This window comes from Leopardus geoffroyi, chromosome E2 (assembly GCF_018350155.1).
Source record: "Leopardus geoffroyi isolate Oge1 chromosome E2, O.geoffroyi_Oge1_pat1.0, whole genome shotgun sequence".
Lineage (NCBI taxonomy): Eukaryota > Metazoa > Chordata > Mammalia > Carnivora > Felidae > Leopardus > Leopardus geoffroyi.
In genome coordinates this window covers 54,985,536-55,000,127 of record NC_059335.1, presented here as the reverse complement: position 1 = coordinate 55,000,127, position 14,592 = coordinate 54,985,536, and the positions used below count along the sequence as shown (strand labels likewise).

The following is a 14,592-nucleotide window of genomic DNA, read 5'->3' as shown; positions in this document are numbered from 1 at the left end:
GAGCAGGAACAGGAACGCAGGCAGGTGGAAGCCGCGGCCACGAGAAAGCCGGTGGTGACGACGGAGCGGGCATTTACCGAGTACTCGCTACACGCCGGCACTCTTCTGAGCCCTACGTGTACTATCTCCCTTACCCTCAGGATAGCCTGGGAGGTGGCTACCGTTGTCCCCACCTTGCAGATGCAGAAACTAAGAACTGGGTCACACCACCACTGGTCACACGGTCTAATATCAAGTGTCTGGATCCAACAACGCTGGCCAGCGCTTGTAACCACATTGCCTAACGACGATGAGGGCGCCTGTTAGGAATGGACTGACCTGGGTGGGGGGGGGGGGGGGGTGCTTTGGCGTCTCCACCTCCACCATGGGTTTCAAAGTAGGTGTCGCGGGGGGTGCCACCCCCAATCCTCAACACAGACTCCTTCAAGCAGAGCTGCCCACAATGCTGAGAAGGGCCCGCGGTGGCCGGGTGGGGTCTGAGATCCAGCCAGGGCTTGGCTCTCCTGGCCCAGAGGGGACCCTGCTTACCACCGGGGCATTAGAAGGGCCCCAAGACCCCTGCTCTTGGCAATGCTCTCTAACCTAAGCCCCTGGCTCCTGAAGGTCACCTGCTGACAGGACCCAGACATACTCCAGAAACATCCCTTTTATACCTGGTGCCGTGGTCCAACTAGATCCAAAAAGCAAGGGTACACAATGCATGGCCTTGGGTGGGGCTTGAGTCAAGCAAATGAAGGCCTTCTTGGAAGAGACACCAGGCTGGTGGCTCACCCACCAGCCCACTCCCTCTCCTCTCCACACCCCTGCCCCCCAAAAACACTTTACTTCACAAAGGTTGCTTCAAAGTCGTTTTCCTCACACCAAAACTTTCTAACGCTAATTTCTCTTTCTTTCTTTTATTGGCGTGTGGCAATTCTCCTTTCAACAACCCAGATCTCTGAAGTCCTGAGTCATTCAGGCAGGCACAGCAGGGGGGCAATCCTGGGATCAAAGGTGTGGGGAGCTTGCTAAGCTCCGGCCAGCGGGATTTCCTTCCAGAGGCCCTGCGGCAGCCCCCACAAAGTTCTTCCTCACCATCTCCGTGGCAGGTTCTGAAGAAGCAAGGGGACTGGGGCACGAACACAGGCTCCCAGCTCTGCCACAGGCCAGCCCACAGCCAGGGTCCACTCTGTCACACAGAAGCTCGAAGGGGTAGATGGGATGTTAAATGAGCTACCCCGGGGTCTCACCCAGGAGACACAGGGCACTGTAGGCAGGCATTTGGGGCCATCAGAACTGTGGGGAGCATCTAGCGGGCTGAGACCAGAGATGCTGTGCATCCTACAATGCCCAGGATGGCCCCCACCACAAAGAATGATACAGGCCCCAACATTCATAGGGACGAAGAGGAAACACCGTTGAGATAATGTATGAAAATGGCTTAGTGTTTATGAATAAGACCTAATCCCCTGCTCGCTGTGCAAAGGATCCCACAGGTGACATACGCACTCATCTAGGAAAAGCAAAGATGGCTGCACCCCAAAACGTTCATATGCGTGACTTCTGGGAGGTTGGGGTCATAGGAGAATTTTTTGCTTATTTTATAAGATCATCATCCCTATGTGATTATTTTTGTTTCACTTCACAAGGGCAGAGGTGAAGAGCCAGGAGAGAAGACTGATAGGCAAAGAAGCAAATGGCAGCCGGCTGTGGAAGAGCGAGCCCTCACTGCAACTGGGTCAGAAAAGACTCCAGGGGCTGGTGGCCACCACCGAGGCAGAGGGGAGGAGGTGCTGTGCCAGAGCACCAAGGCGCAGGGTAGTCGAGCCGGAAGGCGGGCAGGGCAGGGCAGGGCAGGGCAGGGCAGGGCAGGGCAAGGCAAGGCAGGGCAGGGCAAGGCAGGGCAGGGCAAGGCAGGGCAGGGCAAGGCAGGGCAGGGCAGGGCAGGGCAGGGCAGGGCAGGGCAGGGCGTGCGCTCCCAGTGGACCCTGGACTTCACGATCGCCGTAGGCAGGTCGTCACAGCCAGCTCTGACGGGCAGCTCCTCGAGGCCAGGCCATGTCAGGCGAGGAAGGCGAGGCGCTGAGAGGCTGAGTCCACTATCCCCAGATGAACACAGGGCAGGTAAGAAGCAAAAGTCTGCCACAGCCCTTCTAGAGACAGGTCCACAGGGAGAGGGCTGAAACCCCCCCCCCCCGCCCCCCAGGGTGACACAATGTGCTTTGTCCACACACAACCTCCCCGCTTCTGCAAAGCCCTCCAGGGCCTCCAAGAATGGAGCCAGCCTGGCCATTTTGGGTCTCTCTGACCCTCTGCTCTCGAGCCCTGCTCATGGGACACGCGCAGTCACGCCCTGGAACCACACGGCCTGGGTTCAAACCCCAGCTCCACCATTACTAGCTGGGTAAGTAGCGATCTCATCTTTCTGGGCCTCAGTCTGCTCCTCTGGAAAATGGGGACAATAATAGCAACACCTCCTGGGGACATCGTGAGGATTAAATAAGCTCCCGTACACAAAGGGCTCAGAACATAAGCGCTGAATAAGCACCGGCTGTTGTTATCACTGCCTTGCTGACAGTGAGTCCCCAGTGCCCAGCAAGGAGGCATTGTGGCAGGAGGAGAAGGTCTTCGGCTCTGGATCCAGGCCGTCTGGGTTCCAGATGTACAACCTGAACCTCACAGGGCCTCCATTTCCATCTATAAACTGGAACCCCAGGGGCTGGAGTGAGGATAAACGCACAAACACATCGAAGGGACTCAGCATGTGGGAGGAAATGATCGCTGCTGTCCTGCAGTCCCCCCACCCTGTCCTGATCGTCTGGTGCCACAGGCTGACCCTGCTGGGCTCCCCAAGCCCGGGAGCCACCAGAGCGCTGGGACAGTTCAAGCACTTTCATTTTCCCCACCCCCCCCCCACTTCCTTCCAGGAAGGAAGGTTCCAGAAGGGGAGCCTTGGGAGCCAAAGCTGACAGGGGAAGTTTCAGGTCGAGGGTTTGGAAAGTACCAAAGGCCTCTGATGGGAGCCCATCAGGAGCTCCAGGCTGGCGGGCTGAGCCCCGCAGCCTCACGGGCGAGGCAGCAGGCCAGGAACCCTCAGGCCTGTGTCCACCCCTGAGGCCAGCCATGCACGCCGCATGCCAAACGGGTCGGCTGCACGCCGCGTCTCATTTAGCCTGGGCGGCCCTGGAGGAGAGAGCGGCGCAGGCGTGGCATGAGAGCGGGAGGTACGAACACATCTCTTCTCTCTCCCCTCCCTCTCCACGGGAGGGCCCGGCCCACAACTGGCGGCAGCCTCACTGGCTCATTTCTTCACTCACTCATCCATCCGTTCAGACAAAGAATGTCTGCCGACACGCCGGGCCCCAGCATCCCCACCTATAAACCGGAGAGAGGAACACTATGTCGCCGGGCTGTTACGGGGATCACGGATGTAACCACCTGGCAAAAGAACGCTCAAGAGTGGCTGCCACCATGGTCCCTGCTGTGACGGACCCCTGGCCCTGGTGACTCAGATCCCCGCAATCCTGAAGCTTCCACCTGGGGGGATGGATCCTAGGCGCCCACCTGGCAGCTGGTGCCTCGTCTCTCTGCATCGCGACCAGGGCCTTCTTGGCCTGAACGAGTGCTGGGGAACCCAGCACCAACTTCACCCCGACTCCTGGCCCCCGCCCGCGGCTCCCACTCTGGGAAGTGGTCCCGCCTCCACCTTCCTCTCCTGCACTCTTCTGTGGTGCCCACCACTCAGGGAGAATGGCCCAGACCGCCCAGAACGTGCCCCGGTGGCTCCGGCCCCTCTCTCCTGGCTTCCTTCTCCCTCTGCCCCTTCCCAGCCCTGGCCCCCCTCTCCATCACTGCCAGTCCCAATCCTGGGCCTATCTATCCAGACGTGTCTCTCCTACAAAGTCCTTCCTGAAACCACGTGCTCTTCTTCCTCCCTCCAAACAGCGGGACAAGGCACAAACCCCCTGAGGAAATGTGCTGCGCTCGACACTACATCATAGTTCCTACCGTACCCCGATCTGAGGGAGGCTTACGGGGCAAAGATGATGTCTGACCCTGCAGGCACAGTACCAGGGAGCACTCACTTTGGGAGCACATTACCAGGGAGCACCCGCTGGCAAACGGAGGACCCGGGAAGCCCCATCTGCACACACCACGTCGGGTACTCAGCTCGCAAACTTAGTACCTGATGCTCACTCTCGACAAATACTTGGCATTCGCTTTCCAACACCAGTTCCCTGAACTCACTTGACAAATTCACGAAGGAATGTCTGCTGAACACCGGCAAACGCTAAGTTGATAAGCCCGCTGATTCTTAACTAAGATGTTTCCGCAAGAGCCTGAAATAATTTACGTATATCCAACGGAGAGACACGTATTCACGGACACGCACACCCAACGCGTGAGGGCAGACCTGCCTTTGCCTCTCAACTCAACCTCTTTGCCCACAGTAGGGAGACAATAAATGTCACCATAATCATGAATGCATCGCTCCATTCCCTGCAATAGGTTTGCTTCTATCTCATTCCCCACCAGAGAGAAGACTGCAACCTTCCTGACCTGCCACTAAGCTCACACCCAGGAGCCGGAAGAGCCCAGGGTGCTGAACTTCCTTTCCAGGGAAGCGGCTCTGCAGCCGGTACCCTGAAAGCCTCTGCGTGACCTGCAATCCTGGTGGGGGTCCTCCTTTCTCCAGTGCCCGGCCCCCCTGAGCTCAGGGGCTGTCACGTGACAGAGCTGTGGCCAACACAGCGACCCGACCTACCAACGGCACTGCCTGGCATTCTCTCCCTCTCCCCATCTCCCACTCAGTGAGGCCCTGGGGGGAGGTGAAGGGAGAGGATGGCCAGTGACACAATATGGAGAAGCCAGGTGCCCACGTGGTCCACGTCCAGTAGGGCAGAATCCCCACTGGACTGGTGAGAGTAAGAAGTAAGCCACGTTGCGTGAAACCACCCAGATCTGGGGGTAAGTTGTTCAGCTGTCAGCCCAGCCCGACTGACGCCCGGCGCTGTCCACATGGATGGCTGAGCCTCTCACTGGCGCATGCTGGTGATCACATTCACCCGGACAGTGAGCCAAACGGGGGGCGAAGGGGCCCGGCCTGGGTTTCTTCAGATCGTGCACTCCTGTCTGCAGCTTTTCCAGGCCTTTAAGAGCCTGGGCTCGACTCAAGACACCCAGGAAGCGACTACAAGTTCCGGTGTTACCTTCTCTCTCCTGATGACCCCACCCGAGCTGCACCCAGGCAGCCCGGCCCCAGGAAAACATCTGCCACCCTGCCTGAGTCCTGGACATCCACCTGCCCAGGGGCTGGAGAGCCCAGCTCTTCTGCTTGCCTCCAGAATGAGTTTACTCAGCCTAATCTGCTCATGTGCTTTCTTGATCATATCATTTCTCATAATGGCTTGAAAGCAGAAGGTCCAAGGAAAAATGAAGATGGAAGGCACTGGAAGGTTCTGGAAGGCACCGGAAGGTGCTGGGAGGCAGGAGCTCTGGGTGTGAATCCCAGCCTTGGTGCTGAGTCATTTGTAAGGGTCTTTGGGCGACATACTTCTCTTCACCACTAACCCCCACCCTCACCAGCAAGATGCTGGAGGCAAATTCAATGATTAGTACGTCCTGGGTCCTAGGACCCTTGTAACTCAGTATGACAAAGACAGCTGGTTTTGACGTTTTGCTGGGCTTTGTGATTTAAGAGTCTCTTAAAGCACTGCTCCAAACCTATTCACTATCTATTGAGAGGGAGCCAGGCTTAAATACACACACAGAGACACCGGAATGAAAGCTCCATGGGGCTGGGAGCTCTCTGTATGCCCAACACCCAGCAGATTCTGGGTGTTCGTAAGTATCTTTTAATAGATGATAAGAGCTCCTAGGGGGTGTAGGTAATAACAACTGTACAGCATTTACTAAACGCCAGCCACCTTACTGTTTTCTAAGTACTATCCAGCCTCAGGGCCTTTGCACTTGCCAATCTCTCTGCCTGGAATGCTCTTACCCCTTCCCTGACTGCCATGTGCAAAGCAGCAAGGCTGCCAGTCCCCAAGCTCTAAACGCCACACCTCCCTGGCTGCTCTGTTTTCTCTAGGACCCCTGTCACCACCACACAGATTTTATATCTCCTTGCTTGGTGGCTTATTGTCTTCGCCCACCCCACCGACAGCCAGACTCCAGGCAGGCAGGGTCTTGTTTTCTTTAAAGTGCCTAGAGCAGCGATATTTACCTGTTGGATAAACACGTGAACAAACTGCCAGGCCTTACCTCACTTAACCTCAAGGACATCGACACTGAAAGGAAATCCCCATAATCCGAATTTTATAGGTAAATACAGACTGTTAGGTGACCTGCCCAAGGTCAGCCACCAGTTGGGAAGTTGCAGGGGGGGTGATTCCAGCTCACCTGTGTGACCACCGCACAGGGTCTGGCTGGTCTCCTCCAGGCACCTCACTACACACCCCAACGCGGATACAAACGCTTCGCATGTGGCAGGTATAAAGAAATGGCTACTGAGCCCAGGCACCAATTTCTGCACCAGAAATGTTTCTGTTTTCTCCTTTGCCTCAGTACACAGGGACACCACACACACACACACACACACACACACAGACACACACACGCCTCACCACCCTTTGGTTACGGCTCTGCTGATGTCAGCAAAGCTTCCTTTCGACTGTGCACCGCCTCCCTTGGCGCCCTGCTGAACTCACTGGGTGCTTTGTCACCAGAGCCAGGAGTGGGGAAGAGACATTCTCACTTCCTCCCTTTCTCTACCACGGGGCTGGGCGGCCTGGCTCCCATCCTGGGGAAGCAGGAAGTCTGGGGACAAAAAAAAAACGATGCTCTCAGGTGGAGCAGGAAACAGCCAGCCAGGGCCAAGCTGACTCTTGTCCTCGGGGCACAGGTCAGCGTGACAGCTCAGAGCCCCCTGCTCACCTGTGTTCAGCTCCCGTTGGGGCCCTGGGGGCCGGACTCTCCTGCGGTGGTGACCCTAAGCCAGATGGAAGCATGCCTGCAGGCAGCAGTGACCCCAGGCAACACTGCCTTCCTTCCCCTCTCTGAGGGAAGGGCAGCTCTTTCCCGCAAAGCATTCTGGGACTGAATATTTTAACACCCACCGAAGAAGCAAAAAAACATTCAAATTATCAAAGCGGGAACAACTCCACTGAACAAAAATGCCAAGTGTCTTGTTTCCGACAGCAAAAGATTGGGTCTAACCTAAACATCCAGCAACGGGAGGCGGTCGCCTAGCCTCACGCGACGCTTGTGCAACAGAGCACTACGCAGCAGTGAACAAGAGGAAGGCAGCTGTGTACACACAGATCTGGAATGATCTTCCAAATACACTGTCCGATGACCAATCACGGCCCAGAATGGTATGTAAATGGCCGAATGGTCAGCAAGGATCTGTAAGAAATCAGTAACAGGGCTCGCCTACTAAGAGGAGAACTGGGGCCATGAAGTAAGATAGAAGCTGTATTTTTCCTGATATGCCTTGTACTATCTGAATTTATTTGATGGGCGCATTATTGTTTCGATTAAATAAAAAAAAAAAAAAAAGGAGCGGGGCACCTAGGTGGCTCAGTCGGTTAAGCCTCCGACTTCGGCTCAGGTCATGATCTCGCAGTTTGGGGGTTTGAGCCCCGCGTTGGGCTCTGTGCTGACGACTCGGAGTCTGATGCCTGCTTCGGATTCTGTGTCTCCCTCTCTCTCTGCCCCTCCCCCACTCTGACTTTGTCTCACTCTCTCTCTCAAAAATAAATGTAAAAAAAAAATTTTTTTTAAAAAGAGCTTTGTGGGTATTGTTTTTGGGTTTTTTCTTTTAAAGAAACCAAACTGTGCTCCTGAGTTTTTCTGAAACTACTTTCACCAATGTTGTTGCCTTCGTACACATCGGATCTGCTAACTACCCCTAACTTTCCCAAACGCACTGCTCACCTCAGAAGACTTTTCTCTGGAGACTGCCCACTTTCAAATCGCAACAGTCCTTTCCATTTGCGCAGGATTTCACGAAGCTCTCTCAGGGAGATTAAGAAAATGGGAATTGGAAGACCAGCCCCTGGTCACCTCCCTACCTGGCGTGACCGTCCTACCAGGTGCGACTGTGAATTATCTGTAATCCTTACAGCAACCCTACAAATCAGGCAGGTTCATACCACCCTCCAGATGGAGACAAAGCAAGGTCACCAAGAGAAAGGAACGTGCTAAGTCACGCAGCCGGAAAACCGTAACAGAATTCGGCCCCAGTTCCATGTGACAAGACCCAGGTTGGTTCTGTCCCACGGTGGGGATGCCCTAAACCTTACCGCACTGCCTCACTAGAGCTCATTTAATCTTTTAATCGAAAGCATAAATGAACCACTTCAAATGTCCATTCCACCAGAACACCGAGAGGGTACCATCCACGTGGGGCCAAGCCTGGCTGGCCACCCTGTTGCCCCAAGGCTGGCAGTCAGAAGGAAACCCGAGACAGCTCGGGTCCTGAGGACGAACCCTGAAGCCTCACCGGACACAGTACCCCAGAAATGCCCTCTCCCACCGCCAGGCGAGTCAGTGGGGGCGGGAGCAGGCGATGCCAAGCAGAAGCCACGTGTAGGCCGTGGAGCCCAAGCCCGTGGCACACGCCTGTCGCCATCGCCGACCCCACAGCAGAGCCCAGCCACACGAAGTTTAACAGCATCCACCTGGACCGGCACGATTCTTCCCGTGGCCGGAAAGAGCACCCCCAGGTGCACCAGGCAAAGGGCAGCATGAAAAACCGTTCCCTCCTTGAAATGCATTTATTTATTACAGCCCGGGAAACACAGAACAAGTTTGCTGTTTATGGAGAATTTAGATTTTTTTCTCCTCTTCTGTCTCTGGCCCCCGCCCCTGGACCCCTCCAATCAGACATGTTACCTGGGAAACAAACTTGATATACTCCAAAATCTTACGACAAATGCCACCAAAAAAACAGAATTGTCTGTTTACTCCCTGCCGCAGAAAACCTCAAACGGAAGGCGGGAAGGACGGGCACAGAAGAGCGGGACAAGGAACAAAGACGGAAACAATGAACACGTGTGTGCACACACACGCAGACACGTCCCCACGGGACCTGCGGCTACCCTGGGGGACACGGACTTCAATTCCCAGGCGGAAACCACACCGTGGGGATGAGCCCTCCACTCAGCACCAGACACCCAGTAGGTGCTTAGGTTAACAAATTCCAAGTTCAGGAGGTTGCTGCCGCAGAGAGAACACCAGAGTAAAGAGACCGACAAGGATTCAGGTGACTTCTCTTTTCCTTTCGGTGACAAGTGTTTCCCAGAAACATTTCAATGGGGGCAGCAGAGTGGAGAACGTTTAAAAAAAAAAAAAAAAAGTCACTGATAAATTAAGGCTTGAAAATAAAGAAGGCCACCGTCACCTGTGCTCCGACCCCCATCGTGTTTGGTCAGTGAATAAATGACTTTCCGGACTGGACCCACTCTGAGATGCCATGTGCTGCAAGTAATAAAATCGGGGGAGAGAAAAGGTAGGCAGCCTTATTTGTGCCTCTTCGGAGCAGAGGAAACAAAGCCCACAGACAAAAGCCCTCTTCCAGCGGACAAACATGTCTCGCAGGTGATCAAATTCAACCCACACATGAGAACAGCAAAATGGATTCTGGTCTTGTGGACCCGGCTGCTTCTGCAGGACTCCCGGCCGTTGGCTACAACCCACACGACGATCAGCAGCCACGAAAGGCCCAAGGAGGCCGGGGGAGTGAGAAGCCCAGGTGCAAAAGGGGAATGAGGCACCGCGTCTAGGCCACAGTCTGAGCAGACCCCCAGGTGTGGTCATGTGCACCCCAGGGAGGGGGCAGACACATCCCAATCACCCCTCACACGTCAGCCAGGTCGCGGTCGCCTCTGCGTTTCCTTCTTTGTTTATGAGCGTTGGGGATCCAAAGTCTGGAGCGCAGAGTGCATCAGGCCCTCGCGCTGTCACAGGCCGCGTCAGGCACACCGCTGGCTCGACAAGGACTTAATCAGTAACTGGCCCGGGAGACTGGCACAGGGGCCAGCTCCAACCTGACCCCACAGAAGGCAAAGTTTACAGCCGGGCCAGGGGGTGACGCTGAGCCCATCTCCCCGACAGGGAATCAAGACAGGTCCGCCTGAGGGGTGCACCGGGCTGGAGCTGCCTACCAGGCGGGCTGGGAGCCCCCGTGTGCTTCCAACCCTAGCTTGATGCAGCTGTGGTGCCGGAAGCCTTTATCTCTGACGACGAGCCAGTTAATTGGATCAGTGTAGACAGACTCCAAAGACGTTTGGGCAGCAGTGTATTTGGTTTGTTTATCGGTTTGAATCCAGATCAATCACTCTGAGTCTTGTTCCTGAAGCCCACACAATTAACCAGATAACTGCCAGATGGATCTGAGCTGGGCTGTGCAGACGGCTTAATATACGGATGATGTACATTTCATGGAAGGATATGACCTGATAGGGAACAGACTTGGCCTGTCGGCAGCTGGGGGCCGGGGCCTGGGGACTCTACAGAGCCACAGGGCTGCACAGGACTTGCTGCTGTAGAGAGCTACACTCAAATTCACCTTTGTTTCATTTGGGCTAATATTTCTCAATAGCGTGCTTGGGCCACACTAGAAAATGCAGACAGATTACATAACGCCCAGGCCTCAGGGAAACCCCTCAGGGGCTGCTTTGCTTCCCGAGGGCCCGGACACCAAATAGATGTCTCATGGCGGGACAAGGTCCCTGGTGCAGTTGCAACCCCACCTCTACCCTGGAGGCCGCCCCCACAGCCGGCCTGCCCTCGGCGGCGCCCTCCACGCTCACAGGCCGCGGCACGGACAGCCCTACACCCCACTGGAGCCCACCATGGCAGAATTTAAGGACACCCTCTGCCCAGAGGGCTTGGTGGCCACAGGCGGAGGAAGGGGGACTTGCCAGCCCATTAGACGCCAGCTCATAGTTCCTCCTTCCACATTTCCAATGCCATAGTGGGGCTCTGCTCAGGCAAATCTTGTTCTGTGGTCGGTCCTCAGTCCCCCGTCCTGAAAAATCACAGCTCCTCTCCAGAGAGGCCCAAGCTACGAAGGTACCGTCCACCTCGGCTGGCCAAGGTGGTGCTGGGGAAGGTGGTGCCGGGGCCTCCGGTTGCTTAAGAAACCAGTGCCCAGCCTCAGCCTTTGTTCCCTTCCTCTCTCTGCTACATACCTCTTGAGCAATCAGAGTAAGGGGGGTGGCGGCCCAGAGCCTCCAAAGCTGACTTCCCCCAGACCATGGCCAGCAGCCGCTGAGCACACGCTCCTGGCCTCTCCCACGGAGGGTCACTGTGCCTCTCAACCACTTCCTCCCCACCCCCCCAACTCCCCTTCGTTTTGAAGAGTGGTAGAAAAACAACAATGCCTCCCCTGAAGCAGGGGGAAATTCTGAAGCCAGATTTGGGGGCTCCTGGTGCCAGGCAGGGAACCACTGGAGGGCACCGGTTCCTCCCCTGAACCTGAAAGGCTGCGTGCCGGGGAATTGTCTGAGGCTCTCGCTCCATCAAATGAAAAGCCAGATGCCGAGGCCTGTGGCTCCGGACGGGTTTGGGAACATGCATGAGCCTGAAACCGGGCCTGAACCGCTTCACGGCAACCAGCGATCCTGTGTGAGGAAGCTGTCTCTGCAGGTACTGCACCAACCTGCCCACAGGAAAGAAAAAAATAGGTGTTCCAGGCACGTCGGACCCAAAATTCAGAATAAGAGTCCTCATGTGCTTCAGGGCTTTCGGGAGGGGGGAGTGGTTTCGAGGAGTAGGGCTTCTTCTGCTAACTTTTCCCCCTCCCCATTCCTTGGAGCATGTGTCACGGCCTGTGACACACTGCCAAGGGAACATGGATGCCGGGGAAATGTCTACACACGCTACACGTTTGTGACATGCCATGTAAGCGACACCCTGTTTCCTGGCTGGGTTTTCTTGGCACAGGTGTGGGCAGGCATTGAATTCTGCCACCAGCGCCACAGCCACCACGGCCACCACTGCCCCCCCCCCCCCACTGTGCTTAGTAAACAGGATCGCGGCTGCCCCAGGGGGAGTGTGCATTCTGGGGAAGACCTGCCACCTCTCCACACAGGACGGGATCCCCTCAGCAAGGCTCAGGCCCAAGCAGAGCTGGGGCTTTAAACTGCCCTTGTTTCAAAACACAAAGCATCCTGTTCAGGCTCCTGCCTGCCGCCCCCACCCCCTGCGACCCCACCACCACCACCGATGTCTTTCTCCACCTTGCAGATTTGATTTCAGAAACAGATCCATGACTTCCCTGCCTCTCACCCAGCTGACCCAGTCCTAGCCATATATTTAAAACAATAACAATAACAAAATAAAGCCAGCAACAAAGAACACGTACACACACACACTTCGCAGACAATGCAAGACCAGGGCCCCCACAGGCCAGCTTCCACTCTAGAACTTGACCTCCCCTCGGTGGGGAGGAGGCAGTCCGGGACCCCTATCCCCTCCCCCTCCACTTCCAACCTCCCAACGTGCGAATGAGATTTTTCAGAAAGGGAAGCACCCGGTTTTGCCTACCAGCCTGGGCAGGAAAAAAGACAGTAGAGCCCCGAGAGGCACTGCTTGTGGAAATTCTTTGGGTTTTGGGGTTTCGACGTTGTTAGGTTTCCTTTCTTTCTTTTTCTTTTTTCTTTTTTTTTTTTCTTTTTTTTTTTTTTTTTTTTTGGTTGTTTTGTTTTCCCTTCCAGGGCAGATCCAGATGGGCCGCGGATTTTCAGAAAGGGAACCCCCACCACCACCGGGGCCCAGCCCGGATCTATCCCACGGTCCCATCCGGGAGGTCCCCAGACGCCCAGGATGGGGTGGGCCACATCCTGTGCAGAATTCAGAGGGTCTCCGCGAGCCCGCCCGCTGGGCACCGGCCAGCCCCGAACACAGGCCAGCAAAGGGGGAGGGGGGGGGCCACCGGGCTCCCCCCCACCCTCCCCGCCCCCCGGGCCGGCCCGACACCCCCGGCGCCCCGCAGGCCCCGGGCTCCAGGTGCAGCGGCGGGCAGGGGGCGGCGGCGGGAGGGGGCGCCTCCCGGCCCCGAGGCGAGGCGCGGGGGTGCCGGCGCGCCGCCGCCGCGCAGAGCGACTCACCGTGGCGGACGCCAGGCTGTTGTCGGCCAGCGTTAGGTGGTGCGGCTCCCAGCGCCTCAGGAATTTCGAGGTGAGGATCTTGCTGAGAAAGGTCCGCGGGTGCCGGATGACACAGACCTGGATGTCGCCCTCCTGCAGCAGTTTGTACCTCATCCCGTTGCACAGCAGAAGGGCCCGGCGGCAGGGCACGGCGCCCATCTTCGTGCCCTCGGGGGCCGGCACGTCGCCCCCCAGCAGCGGCTTGGTCTCCTCGATCTGCCGGGGGTCGCCGCCGCCGCCCGAGCTGCTGGTCAGATCCATGGCCGGCCGGGCCGGGGCGGGGGCCGGGGGCGGGGAAAGGGGGCTGTCCCGGGCTGCCGGGGCGGCGGGGCCCCCGAGCGGCGGCCCGCACCCCCCCCACCGCCCAGGAAGGTGGGGGGGCGTGGGGCTGGGGGGGCGCCCGGCAGGGGAGGGGCCGGCGGGCGGCGGGCGGCCGGCGGGCTGGCGGGCGGCCGGCGCTAGGCGCTTCCTCGCGGCTCCGCTTCCTCCTAGCTCGTCGGGTGCATGCTCGCGGCGGCCGGAGCGGCGCGGCGGCGGGCGGCGGGCGGCGGGCGGGGACGCGGGGCAGCGGCGGGGGCGCGGGGCCGCGCGGGCGGGCGTGTCTCGGCCCCGCCGCCCGCTCGTGTGTACAGTACGTGTGTCTGGGCGGCCGTCCGCGGGCGAGTGTGCGGCGGGGGCCGCGGGGGCCGGCTCAGTTGAGAGATTGCAGAAGCCGCTCGGCGCCCGCGCGATTGGTCCCCGCGGGGTCATGTGCCCGCCCCTCTGACGTCAATGGCGGCAACGGCGGCCGCCGCCGCGGCTTCGGCCTCTCGCAGGCGGAGTCGGCCGCCGGGCGGGGACGCGAGGGGCAGAGGCGCAGCCCGACCGGAGGGGGCGGCCCCTGGGGAGGGGGCCGCGGCGGGCGAGCCCCGGCAGGCCCGGGTCCCGCCCCGCCCGGAACGTGGGGGTGGGCGGGGGCCGCGGGGGCGGGGCGCGTGACGTCACGCCCAGCCGCGCCCCCGCCGGTGCCCAGGCCGGTGCGGAGCGGCGCGGCCCGCCGGCCCCCACACGGCCCACCCCCCACCCGCCCCAGCCGACCCCGATCCGACCGGCCAGCGCCGCGGGACGTGTCGACGCGGGCGGCCGAGGTGCGGCCAGGTGCAAACCCAGGGACCGGGGCTGGGCTGGGCTGAGTTGGGCTGGGCTGGGCTGGGCTGGGCTGGGCCGGGCTGGAGGGGCCGGGGCTGGGCCGCTTGACCTCTGACACCCCCTCCACAGCTCAAGCTGTCTACCTGGCTGGCTAGATGGGGTCGTAGAACAGGATGGTTCCTCGAATTGAAAATGCCCCTCAGTTAACTGGATAATGAACCCACACTGCCCTGTCTCAGCCTGGCGGATTCTGCAAGCCCCCTGGTCTTTTACACGTCTGCCGGTCTTCAAGCCGTCTGGGGGGAGGGGACAGACTCCCCAGCCCCCC

General features: G+C 58.4%; 1 protein-coding gene across 1 annotated transcript in view; it reads right to left on the bottom strand.

The window, feature by feature from the left end:
- The window catches only part of LOC123577690 (c-Maf inducing protein), a 235,133-nt gene extending 221,241 nt beyond the window's left edge, over nt 1–13,892 (bottom strand). Inside the window, exon 1 of the mRNA XM_045439850.1 lies at nt 13,098–13,892. Coding sequence (XP_045295806.1) covers nt 13,098–13,886 — 789 coding nt within the window. The 5' untranslated portion in view covers nt 13,887–13,892. The remainder of the gene's footprint in view (nt 1–13,097) is intronic.
- Nucleotides 13,893–14,592: the final 700 nt, after the last annotated feature.